At 53.1% G+C, this 12,444-nt stretch overlaps 1 protein-coding gene across 9 annotated transcripts in view; it reads left to right on the forward strand.

The window, feature by feature from the left end:
• MPRIP (myosin phosphatase Rho interacting protein) overlaps positions 1 to 12,444 on the forward strand; it is a 73,022-nt gene that overhangs the window by 29,729 nt on the left and 30,849 nt on the right. For 4 of the 9 annotated variants that reach the window (XM_064390281.1, XM_064390280.1, XM_064390279.1 and 1 more), the window contains exons 4-8: positions 1,055 to 1,206; positions 3,119 to 3,203; positions 6,591 to 6,801; positions 7,189 to 7,348; positions 7,436 to 7,705. In XM_064390281.1, coding sequence (XP_064246351.1) covers positions 1,055 to 1,206; positions 3,119 to 3,203; positions 6,591 to 6,801; positions 7,189 to 7,348; positions 7,436 to 7,705 — 878 coding nt within the window. Of the gene's footprint in view, positions 1 to 1,054; positions 1,207 to 3,118; positions 3,204 to 6,590; positions 6,802 to 7,188; positions 7,706 to 12,444 lie in introns of all 9 variants that reach the window. The other 5 variants (XM_064390282.1, XM_064390283.1, XM_064390284.1 and 2 more) reach the window with 3 other exon arrangements.

The following is a 12,444-nucleotide window of genomic DNA, read 5'->3' on the forward strand; positions in this document are numbered from 1 at the left end:
GGCGGGGTTTTGCTGGCAGGGGAGCTGGTTTCCATGGTAAAAACCTTAACAGCATCTGCCAGAAATCTGTCTCCTTGTTGGCCTGGCCATCTGGAGGGCACAGGGAGGCTTTGGCAGGGTGAGGAGGTGTCCACAGACAGCTTTAGGTCCTCCTTTGATGCTGTTGGCAGCTCAGAGGGATCTCTCCTTGAGCCATTTATGTCCCAGGTGCAGGTTTGCCCTGGGATGCTGGAAGGACCCCAGTGTCACCGAGCCTGGTGGGGCCAGGCAGGCTGGGGACATGGGAGCCATGGAATGGCTCAGGGGGGAGGGCTGCAGGCACTGGGGATGGGTGGATATGCTGTAATCGGATGAGCCAGCGCTGCTCCAGATGGACCTGTCAGCTCTCGTCAGTGCTGACACCCCTCTGGATGTCCCTCAGTGCCCCCTTGGGCCACAGGGGCCACCACCTGTCCCACTCCACCAGGTCTCCTTGGAGCTATGGGGCTGGGAGGTGACACTGTTCAGAAAAGCCACCAAGCAAGGTCCCTTCCATGCTGCAGTTCCTCCCTGGCAAACTCCATGTGTTTGTTTTTTTTTTTATTATTATTTTAATGGAGAAAACCTGGTGCTTGTGTCTGTTTGTCCCTGAGCCTCCTGTGCTGAGGACAGTAGGACCTTGCTGCTTTGCCACCCCTGTCCCCAGGTGCCACCCCACCAAGCCCAGATGGCTTGCGGCTGCAGACCAGAGCTGCCACTTGGTGCCCTTCCTTGGTGTCCAGGTGCCACAACAGGGCAGCCATCCTTCCCTGGATGTTTGGCATAGGAGAAGAACCTCAGTGGCAGCAGTGGACCAGACTGGTCTGGCAGGAGTTGTGCTGGTTGGTCTGTGTCCCCAGATGTGTGGCACAGAGCTCTGCTGCGCGCTGGGCACGGCGCACAGATGGATCTGGCTACTTGTGGGCAAAGCATCTTCATGTGTAGGACCCTGGTGTCCTCCAGGAGAGGATTTAGGGCTCAGCTCTGCACTCCTCTGCTCTTCCCTCCTTAAAGTTGCTCCTTTCTCCTTTTGCAGCCGACCACGCTCCCGCAGGGCACCATCAACATGAACCAGTGCACGGATGTGGTGGACGGGGAGGGCCGCACGGGGCAGAAGTTCTCCTTGTGCATCCTGACACCAGAGAAGGAGCATTTCATCCGGGCTGAGAACAAGGAGATCATCAGTGGGTGAGTGCAGAGCTGGGGCTCAGCCACTCCCCGGCTCTTCCATTAGCCAGGAGCAAGAGGAGCAAGAGGAGGGTGGGTAGGACCTTGACCAAGGCTGGCTGCTGGGGCTGTGCATACCCAGGCTGATCCTGGGTGCTGGGGTGACCCCACAGTGTTTTTAGGGATCCCATCCCATTTTAGGCACCCAGCCCACTGGTGCAGGTCCCAGAATTCTGGGGCTGGCATGTCATACACCCTCTGGTTCTCATCCATCCCTGGGCAGGTGTGGAATCCTGGGGTGGATGCTCCCCACCTCCTTGGTCCCAGGGGAGCACCTCACCTCCAAGGAGGGTTAAAATATCACAGGAATGCAGTGACTCAGTGACACCGAAGATTAGACCACTAAAAAGAGCAAATCAGGGTGAATTTCCCAGCTTCCGGTGTTGGGTGGTGACCTAGAAACATCCTCTTCCATCACTCACATGCCAGCTGGGGCTGAAGCTGGTGCTGGTGAAGGTGCAGAGCCCTGGAGAGCTGAGCTGCCAGCACACAGTGACAGAGTGTGGCTGTGCTGCTGCTCACCTGAGAGCCTTTCCCACATGGAGTGCCCAGAGCTCAGCCCCTCCCTCCCAGAATTTGACATTTGAAACTCCAGCAGGAAGTTGAAGGGATGAACACTTGCTCTTTCCCACTGTTCCCAAGGCACAGCATCTCCTGCCTCCCCCAGCCCTGGCAGCAGCAGAGTCAGCACTTTCTGCTGAGATTTCTATTTCCAAGCCTTATCTTCGGTTGAGACTCCCCTCGTTCTGTAAATACTTGTTGAAATAGACATTTTTCTACCAAGAATTTATGATTTTGACCAGATGAGTGTTTTCATGCACTGACATTTCCCTGCCCTACTGACACAAGCAAGCACAGGTGAACCTTGAATTGGCAAACCTGTCCCCCCAGCCCCATCCACAGCAGCATATTGCAGTGACTGTGGAGCCAGGATGCAGAGCCATGAGGGAATCACAGCACAGGGCAGTGAGCTCCTCTCCTCTCTGGCAGGAGCAGTGACTGCCCCAAACCACGGCCAGCCCCCATGGCCTGCTCTCTCCACCCTCTCCCCACGCTCTGGTTCCCAGCTCAGCCTTTGCTGCTGGTCTTGCCTGCCGTGGGAGGGAGAGGCATTGCGGAGTGAGGTGGGGCTGATTTATTGCTCATCAGCCCAGCGATGGGTTTTGAAGCAGAGCGTTTGCTCCTGACTGCAGGCATTAATCATCCCCGAGCAGTTCCCACTCTGGGGCTGAGCCAGGCTGGTTTTGTTTGCAGTTGCAGCACGACAGGAAGATTTCCCTGGCTGGGGGAGAATTCATTTTACGTTCATTCTGTGCTTCTGGCGTTCATTGCTTAACCAAACCCCACTTGGTGTTGTCATATCCGAACGCTTTACAGCAGCAGCGTGCAAAATGGGGGGAGAAGGAAAGGGGAGCAGGGACATTTGAAGTGGGAATGTTTCCCAGTGGTCCAGGGATCCCCTGTGGAGTTCTCAGAGATGCGGGGGCAGGTTGTCAGGCCACGGTGGGAGGACACAGGACTTCTCAATGCCGAGTTCATGCTGCTCTTCCTTGGACAAAAGCGCTTTGTCTGCAGTGTGAGGGTGTTGGCATCGCTCAGGGGGACGGTCCTGCTGGAGGCTCTGTCCCTCTCCACTGTCTTTCAGGATCCTTGAATCCTTGCCTCATGTCAGCCTTGGCTGTGGCCTCACTTCTGCAGAGAGCAGGGTTTGAGCCAAAGCGCCCTGGGGTCATCCCTCTTCTCCTGGCTTATTTTCCCCCCAGGAGTTGGTTGGGATGGTTTCTGGGTATTGTTCAGCAAGCTGACCCTGACCAGGTCAGCATCACTCCTGTCCCTGTGGCACAGACCTCACCTTCTGCTTCTCTGCCTGCAGGTGGCTGGAGATGCTGATCGTCTATCCCAGGACAAACAAGCAGAATCAGAAGAAGAAGAGGAAGGTAGAGCCCCCAACTCCCCAGGTAACCCAGGGACACACACACACACTGTCACCCTGTCCCTTGCCTCCTTCTCAGGGCTGTGGCCTTGCTCTGGTCCTGGGTAGATCCCCCCAGGCCATCAGGATCACCCACCCTCTGATGCTGCCTGTGTGGAGGGTGAGAGCTGGGGCAAACCAGGACAGCAGATCAGTGTGAGTTAATTCCTGGTCATCACTTCCAGGGTCACACACTCCTGCTTTCCTGGCTGCTTTGGGGCCACGTTCTGCCCCCTGTGTGCTGTTTTGTGGTGCCACCCCTGCACACAATCCTGGGAGTGGCCACAAAGCCACATGGTCCCCATGGGGGACCAGGGAGAGGTGCTGTTCATGGGCCTTTTCCTTGGAAACAGGATGAAATTCCATCGGGCTCCAGTTACTCCCTTAGAGATGACCCCAGAGATAATAGGAATGAAAGGAAAATACTAAAGGCCAGGGCCAGGCTGGGAGCTCCGGGGGCCGGAGCTGGGCTCTCCAGGGACCCGCCAGTGCCTTCGTGCTCACTTTGACTATAAATGGTAAAAAGTGGGGCCAGCTCTGACTCACTCGTTCCTGCCTGGCTCCCACGTGCCTGGAATGGGGGACAGTCCCACAGATGGGGAACGTGACCCCAGGGCCACCCTCGTCCCTCGCCGGGGCTGAGAACAGCCGTGTCCCTGAGGCTGCCTGACCTCTGGCTGTGTGTCCCACCACCACAGGGGACTGGCTGGGAGGGCTCCTCCAGCCTTGCTGGGGACCAAAACCAGCACCAGGGCTCCCCTGAGCCTTGGTCTGGGCTCCCCTGAACCTTGGTTTTCAGGTCCTCTTTGATGAAGTTCCAAGGGTGGCCCTGGTGCAGACTGGGCCACGGATGGGTTTTGTACAGTGCTTGTTTGAATAAGTTTTCATCACTCCACTGGATAAAGATATTCTGGGAAATGGGAGAAATGTTAGTGAGGGGATGGTCCTTTTTTGCACACCAAGCTGTAAGTCTGAGCCACCCTGGGGTCCTCACAGCCTGAACAACCCCTCAAGTGCTGCCTCTGGTGATGCTCCAGGGAAGATGACTCCTCCCTTCATGTTCTGAGTTGTCAATCCTCAATTCCCAAGAAGAGGACTGTTGCATTTGGGGCACCCCAGGGAGTGGATGCAGCAGGGCAAGGATGCTCACCCTGGCCAGGGTACACCACTAAACCCAGGCTGGGTTCAGGAGGGGGACAGGGTGGAGACGACAAGAGGCACAGAGCCAGAAAAACATCATTCTGGGTTACATTTCATCACCATGGCAACTTCTTGGAAACCGTACAGGATCTGAGCTCCTGAGCACCAAATAAGGGAAGTGGCTGTGGGAAGGATGCTGGCTCCCCGTGGGCAGATGGGCTCCCCAGGTGCCTGGGGATGGGGACCAGGGACCTTTGAGGCACACTGCCCTCTTATCTTGGGACAGAGCACCCTGTCTTGCTTGCTACCCTCCTTGCACTCTCTCCATCCCATGGCTTCCATCCCCACGGTGCTGGAAAAAGGCTCAAATTCACTTTGCAAAACCAACCTCCATGTGGGAACTGCTGCTGATGGATGCTGTGCTGTGTCAGGCACTTAGGAGCAACCTGCAAAGGCAGAAGCAGCATCTTTCCTCTGTCTCCCAAATCTTGCTGATGCAGGTGGCTGGTCCAGGGAAGGAAGGAGGATGCTGAGGAGAAATTCAGCACCAAATGCTTTTCTGTGAAATGGCCTCTCCTGAAGTTGGCTGCTGTTCAGCTTGCTCTCCATGTGCTGGTGGAGAAAGCTTGCATTCTTCCTAAAGATGGCCACACACTAATCAGGCAGTTGATCATGTCTTAGAGCTGCTTAGGGAGAGGTGGGCACCTTTGTGATACAAAAAAATAATTTTATATTCTTGCCTTTTCTCACTTTCCATAGCTTTTGCTTGTCTGTGGTACAGCAGACCTTGGTTACAGCTGGATGCTCTTGGAGCATCAAGGTCATTTTCAACTCCCCCCATAATTTTGCATCATCCCTCTGCAAAACCACCAGGGTGGGAGCAATGCAGGGAATACCACTCCTGCTGCAGATTTTTCATCAGGGAGTGTTAGGTGTTTTCACTTTGCTTTGCAAGCAGGTTGCAGTTTTAGAGGGAAAAGGGCAGGTTTCTCTTGCAGCTTTTGCTGTGCTCCCATAGCAGGAGAAACTGGAATGCCTGTGCCTGCCTGCTGCCCATGGGAACTTGAGGCAGGGTTTGGGGCTGAAATGTGGGATTTGAGGCTCTGCCCTGGGTTTGCACAGGGGTGTGGCAGGCTCAGGTGAGCAGAGCGTGCCCAGACACACCTCCTGCAACCAGAGGCTGGTTTTGCTGATTTTGGTGCATTCTGCCTCTTGGAGTTGTTCATACCCCTGAGCAGGAGAGAGTTAATGTCTCTGCTCCCTCACAGAGTTCTTTTTGGCCCACATCTCTGCCTAATTAAATACATATCTACAAATAATTACATGGGGGTGTGTGTAAGAGATATATAAAGATATATATCCTGAGCTGGTGATTAGCTTTGGGCTTGGATCAATGAAGGAGAGTATAAGGGACCTTGGAGATTGGCCTGATCCTCTGTTTGAGCAGGGTCCCCTTGAGCAGGATGCCCGTGAACTCTGGATCATTTACCTCCAACACTGCATTCCTTTAGTGTGAATTTTCCCAAGGGGATTTTTTTTTTCAAATTGAGGTCATTTGCTGCTTGTCATGGCTGTGTGTGGAGCCAGGATGCATTCCCTGGGAGATCCCTGGTGGCTCTGGCACAGCCCTGCAAATGCCAATGGAGGTGCAGGGCTAAAACCCACCTGATGTGGGAGGAGGGGGTAGAGAAGATGCTCTTTGTAGCCCTTGTTCGCAGACTTCATTTGCCAGTCCGTGCACTCCTATATTCCTCCCTGCTCCATGGAAAGGGAACAAGCAGCTGGAAGACTTCCCACAATCCAAAGGGGAGTTAATTGTCATTGATTTATGGGTGGCTTTAAGAAAAATAATCTGTGAATGCAGAAGTTTAATATGACAACAGCAAAACATCTGCTAATGAACAAAGCCAAGGAAGGAGTTGGGAAAGCTGCTGCCTCATCTGGGTCACATTCTGAACCTGGGCTGGCCAGGCTGTGGCCACCAAAGGTGCATCATCCATCATCTGATGGGCTCCAGAGCTTCTTGTTAGCACAGAAGCACTGAAGATGATGGGGAATGTTTTAAAAGGGCATAAAGCACTGACACATGTCACTGTCCCATCCCTGTCCTGCTGTGACATGTCATGGGCAGCACTCAAGCTATGTGGAGCTCACCCATCGGGGCCAAGCCCTTGGGGACCCTGAGTGGAGCTCTCAAACTCTCTAACTTCCTGTGTCAACTGTTTTTTTTTAGGAGCCTGGTCCTGCTAAGATGGCTGTGACCAGCAGCAACATTCCCAGCGCTGAGAAGGTCCCTGCCACCAAGTCCACGCTCTGGCAGGAAGAAATGAGGGGCAAAGACCAAGCAGATGGGGGCAGTGGCATTGGCCCAGCCCAGAGCCCCATGCAGGGCCCAGCTGGGGCTGCCAGCTCCCTGAAGGACCCCGTGCTGGACAGCAAAGAAGGTGAGAGATGGGGATGGGTGAGGTGTCCATTGCCTTGCACCCGTGGAGCTGCGGTTGCTGCCAGGCTGGGAAGGACAGAGATGGAAATGGATGCAGAGCTGCAGCTGCCCATTTCTTGGTTTGAAAGTTCAGATCTTTCACCTGTACAAACCTAGCCCAAGGGTTGGATCAGCATCCCCAGTTCCCTGCAGACTATCCCACCATCTCCATGGGCATGAGGGCTGCTCAGGGTGGAAAAGCCAAGGGTGCAGGAGCACCGCTTGGTGCTGGTGCCCAGACCAACTTTGCTCTCACACCTGCCCTTGTCCTGGGTGGAATCAGGGTGTTTCTTTCTTAAAAGCAGAACTTGGACTTGAAACCAAGCACGGTGACTTCTCTGTCCCTTAGAGGAGAGCTCCATGAACGGAGACCGGATAGACTGCGGGCGGAAGACGCGCGTCGAGAGCGGGTACTTCTCCTTGGAGAAGACCAAACAAGACTCGAAGCTGGAAGAGCAGCAACTGCCACCCCCACCAAGCCCGCCCAGCCCCAGCACCCCGAACAACAGGTACAGTTATCCCAAATCGCCCTCACAGGAGCATGCCCAGCCCTTTCCTTCCCCAGGTATCCGATCAGGCGACCGAATGATTCACAGCTTCTCTCTGAACTCCTTGGACTCGAAGAGCAGTTGCCCCATGCACAAGGACTCCAACAACAGAGATGTAGGAAGGGGAGCTGAGAAATCGGGGCGTCCCCTTTCTTTTAAAGCCAGCCGGCAGTACACCACCCTGGCCGACGTTCCCAAGGCCATTAGGATCAGTAATCGTGAGGCCTTCCAGGTGGAGAGGAAGCGGCTAGAGCGGAGAACCCGGGCTCGTAGCCCTGGGAGAGAAGAAGTGGCCCGGCTCTTTGGGAATGAGAGAAGGTAAGGGATGAGTGGCTCATCTCCTTGCATGCTTCCAGCAGCAGTGAGGTTGCGTTCCCAGCGCAGCCTGGATGGAGCAGGTGGAATTTGCTGGGTGGAGCTTCTTTGTTTTTCAGTTAAGGGTGCCCAGGTGGTGGGATGTCTTTAATAGTGATAGTGGGCAGGCATCACCCTGCCTGGCTGCTCTGGGGTTATGGAATGATTTGTGTTGGAAGGGACCTTAAAGTTCATCCCATTCCATCTTCTGCCATGGGCAGGGACACCTTCCACTATCCCAGGCTCCAAGCCCCATCCTACCTGTCCTTGGGCACTGCCAGGGATGGGGCAGCCACAGCTTCTCTGGGCAGCCTGTGCCAGTGCCTCACCACCATCACAGGGAAGAATTTCCTCCTGGTATTTCATCCAAACCTGCCCTGGTGTTGGGGGCTGTTGGATGCCCACCCTGCTGGTCCCTCCCAGCACGGCACATGCTGGCAGCCAGCACCATTAATTAGGTTAGCTCTCCTAGTGGCATTAGTGCCAGGTGCCTTACGCAACTGCCTAATGAGCTGAGAGAGGTTTCAAAATGTCACAGCATTAATCTGGGAGAGGAGGGAGAGGCGGGTGCAGTGCCAAGGCAGGGCTCAGCAGGCTGCAAAACAGCTTAGTGTGGAGGAGGATGGGAGGGCATCCACAGCACACGCCGGGTGCCCTCTGGGCGAGGCCAAGGATGGGCTCCACTCGCCCTGGGAGAGACACATTTGTGCAGTGAGGGCAGTGGAGCAAACTGGGAGACAGGCCCTGGGCGAGAGGGCTGCCTGCCAGTCTGATTTTCCTGCCCTGGTTCTCCTCCGGGCATGTTCTCTCTCGCACAGTTCCAGTAGGAGCTTCTCCTCTGCTCCTTCCCAGCCCCTAAAGGACTGTTTTCCAGACTTGCTTCCGAGGGCTGGGAGCAGGGCTGGGGTGTGCAGCACAGCCTTGTGCTGGTGCCATCAGTCGGCAGGAGGATCCCAAACCTGGCCCAGAGTGTGTGCAGGGAGTGCTGGACTGGGAATAAATGAGGAAAGCTTGGGTTTGGCTTTGTCTGCCTTGGGAATTGGCTTTTCCCCAGGATGGAGGAGGAGGAGGATACCACCTTGGCCATCCTGCCTGGGGACAGGGCTGAGAAAAGGCTGATGGCTCTGGTTTTCAGGCTGAGCTGGTGCTGGCTGTGGGTGACATTGTGTCCCTGCTGTGTTTGCTTGCACAGGATGCCCTGGCCAGTGTCTGTCCCCAGCATGACAGAGCAGTGCATTCCTCCAACAGTCCCTTGCCCTGGGCTATCCTGCAGCACTGGGATCATCCTGCACAGAACTGGGGAGCAGAATTATAACAGATAACAGGGCCTGGGAGAGGACATTGCTGCCAGAGTCTGTCCTTTTATAATGTCAGCCCCACTCATTGCCTGCTGGTGGGTGCCTTTTCCCAGGGAAAGTCTGTTTTTCCCAGCCTGGCTCGGGCTGTTAACAGTATTTTTGCTTTATCAGTATTGGCAGCAATTCCCCTGAGTCAGCCCAGGGCTTTTATCACAACAGAACGGGTGCAGGGAGAGGAGCAGGAGCTGCACCAGGCACTGGGGTCTTGCTGCCCACGGGGCTGAACCTGGTCCAGCTTTTGGGAAGGGGGTGATGGCAGAAACAAGGGGGAGGGGTCCCCACCTGCCAGAGGGTTTGGCCGTGGATCACAGCCCACGGTGCTGGAGGAGTGTGCCATGAGCAGGGATGGCTCAGTGGGTGTTCAGGGATGGGCACGTTTGTTTTCTCCTCTGGTAACCTGGGAATTGGCCGTGCAGGTGGTGTGGGTGGAGGACAGCCATGTTGGGGCTCAGTGGGCTCAACAGGGCACAGAGACACTGTCCAGTGTTGCACCAGAGAATTAACATTCCCCAGCACCCTGCTCAGCTTGGCTTGGCTGCTTTTTAACTTGAGTTTACTTAGTCCCCATGTCCCTCTCATTTTTCTCCTCCAAGCTCAGACTGTGCTGTTTGAGGTTGGGCAGATACAATAACTGATTTCCATGCTGTGGGGTTGGCTTTTCCCCCTGGTTTAACACCATTTGTAATAATCTTTCTCAGTAACCCACTAACATGTCTGGGAACACTTGTCCCATGCCAACCCCACAGGCACCAGCCAGGCATTGTACAGATCTGCCCTTCAGTGCAGCCAAATGAACTCACTCAGATTCTGTTGGTATTTTCAGCTCTTCCTCCCATTTTTTTTGTGTGTAAATCAGTGCAAATGTCAGAGCTGTGGATGAAAAGGAATTATTTCAGGTACCCAGTGTTGCATCCTGAGTGCCACACCTGCAGGCTTTGCTCCAGATAAAGCCATTTGTCAAGGCTTCTCATCCTGTTTCCTTATCACAAGAAATATTACATGATTTAAGTCCGGGAATTTTCTGTGCTGACCATTTATACCTGAGTCTGCCTCCATGCAGATGTCTGAGCTTGCAGCCACTCAGAATCAGGAAACAGGAGATAATCTCCACGATTTTGGCAGAGCAGCAGAGTGCGAGTTCCCTCTGCTGGCACGTGGCAGGACAGGGCTGCAGCACCCACCAGGATGTCACACTGGGCTGGGGGACAGGGATTGAGGCCAGAGAGGTGGAGCCATCTCCAGTCTCTGCTCTCAGATCCATCCTAGGGCAGAAGGGCAGGGGCAGCACTTTGGAAACCCAGTGGATGAATCTGGAGGTGTTGCACACAAATATCACAGCTGAAAAGAGCTGCAGGAATGTCCTTAGACAGCAGTCCCCATATCCCAGAGGGACTCTGCAGCTGCAGGGATAAATCCCTGCACATCTCAGGATTTCTGTTTGACAAACTTGTTTTTTTGTGCACAATTCCAGGGGTGCAGCCTGTAAAACCACAGCTGACCTGATGTTCTTCTCACACTGGCAAGAGTTCACTGTGGTGTCAGCCACATCTGCTGTAGGATTGTGGTCAGGGGCTGAGGTGTATTTCTAGCATCAATTAATAGCAGAATTGCCTGAAATTGCTTAAAAGACTTTTCTCGCTCAAATTCCTTCTCTGGAGTTTCTTGAGGTGTAAAGCTCTGCTCTGAATTCTGCTTCTCCCCATACAGAGGAGCTCCTGCTTTCCCAAATACAGTTTGTTTTTTTTCTCATAAAACTATCCTCATCATTCTAGTGGACCTCTTGGAAAATGCCTCTTCCTTTCCTCACACTCACTATCTTTCTTGATGCTAAATAATGAATGAATCCAATAAAAATAAAGGCCTTTCTTCCAATCAAAGAAAATCACTTTAATAACAACTCATCCTGGTCTTTTGAGCTTTCCTTCCCACTGCACACCCCCTCCACTAACAGCTGAGATCTGCAGCCTGGGTTTAGTGGCCTGGAAAAGATTAACAGCCTGCATGGCCAAGGAATTCCTTGGGATGAGCTTTTGTAGCTGAAAAGCACTAAATGCACCGCAGCTTTTAAAAAGCTTCTTCCTACCTGTCCCAGCCTTGTTTTGTCCACCCAGAGCTGCTGTGCAGAGGGAGCAGCTCTATCCACACATGGGGAGGGGAGGAGAGCCCTTCCTTCCCCGGCCCTCCAGGATCTCTGGCAGTAACCTCTCTGAAATGTTGATCTAATGGGAAAAAAAAAAGATTCTTTCCTGTAATCTGGATGATATTAACCCTTGGGGCTGTGATTTGGTTGCAGTGATTTATTTTTCTCCTCCCTTTTTCGATGATGAATGACTGGAATGATTTTGATTTTGTTTTGTATGTAGATGCAGATATATAATTTCCTCTTCTGTTCATTCATTTTCCAGCCTTGTTTTCTTCCAGGTCTTGTTGCTCTCCACCTTCTCCTGCTGTGTTGCTGTGTGACGTGTCCACCTTTACCTCGCCTGCTTCGCTACCATCTCATCTCAATCTCAAGCCGTAGAACAACCTGGTGGTGCAGCCCCTTTTTCATGAGAAATCAACCTGCTTTTGATTTTGTTTTTATGGGGTTTTTTTTTGGTTGGGTTTTTGTTCTTTTTTTTTTTTTCCTCTTGATTTGTTTTTCTTCAGACCTTCACCTAATAGGGCACAGACAATGTTAATTCATGGACCTTTTCTTCCCTCCTCAACTGAGACTCAGAGAAGGCTGGCCCAGTATAAAAAGGGTTAAAAGAATGACTCCAAAACAATTCCCTGTCTGTCAGTGAACACAGAACGTGAATTAATGCTCCACAGCCTGGCCTATGTCAGGCTTCTCATGAGCAGAACATCCCAGGGAAATCGGGAGCTCTGCACGAGCCTGGGATCTACCCACTCCCAGTCTGCAAACTGTTCAGCAGGGGCTGAGCAGATGTCCCCTAAAAGCATCAAAGATCTTTAAATTTACAAAGCAATGTCCTCCCTACCAATTTCGTCCCTTCCTCTTTTGTTGTGTCCTGGCAGCCTGGCTCTGAGCAGCAGTGGGGGCCCCAGCCCCCCAGGGGATGGGATGTGCTCACACTGGTTGTCTCATTTATAGATTTTAGTGCAAATATTGGTTGAAAACTGAACATCTCATGTTTTTTTGAACCCTTAACCTGCTGTTCCTCTTTGTGGGAAGTGTTAAAAATATTTTTATTTTGGATAACCTGTTTTCCCTCATGTGGTTGCCATTGTGATTTTCATGCACATCAGAGGCTCACACAGAGCAAGCAGCCCCAAGTTTAGATGTGGCACATGTGGGTCCAAATTTTGTGTCAAGAAACCACCTGGACAGAGCTTTTTGGG

The sequence above is a fragment of the Passer domesticus genome, chromosome 15 (genome assembly GCF_036417665.1).
Source record: "Passer domesticus isolate bPasDom1 chromosome 15, bPasDom1.hap1, whole genome shotgun sequence".
NCBI classification, from domain to species: domain Eukaryota; kingdom Metazoa; phylum Chordata; class Aves; order Passeriformes; family Passeridae; genus Passer; species Passer domesticus.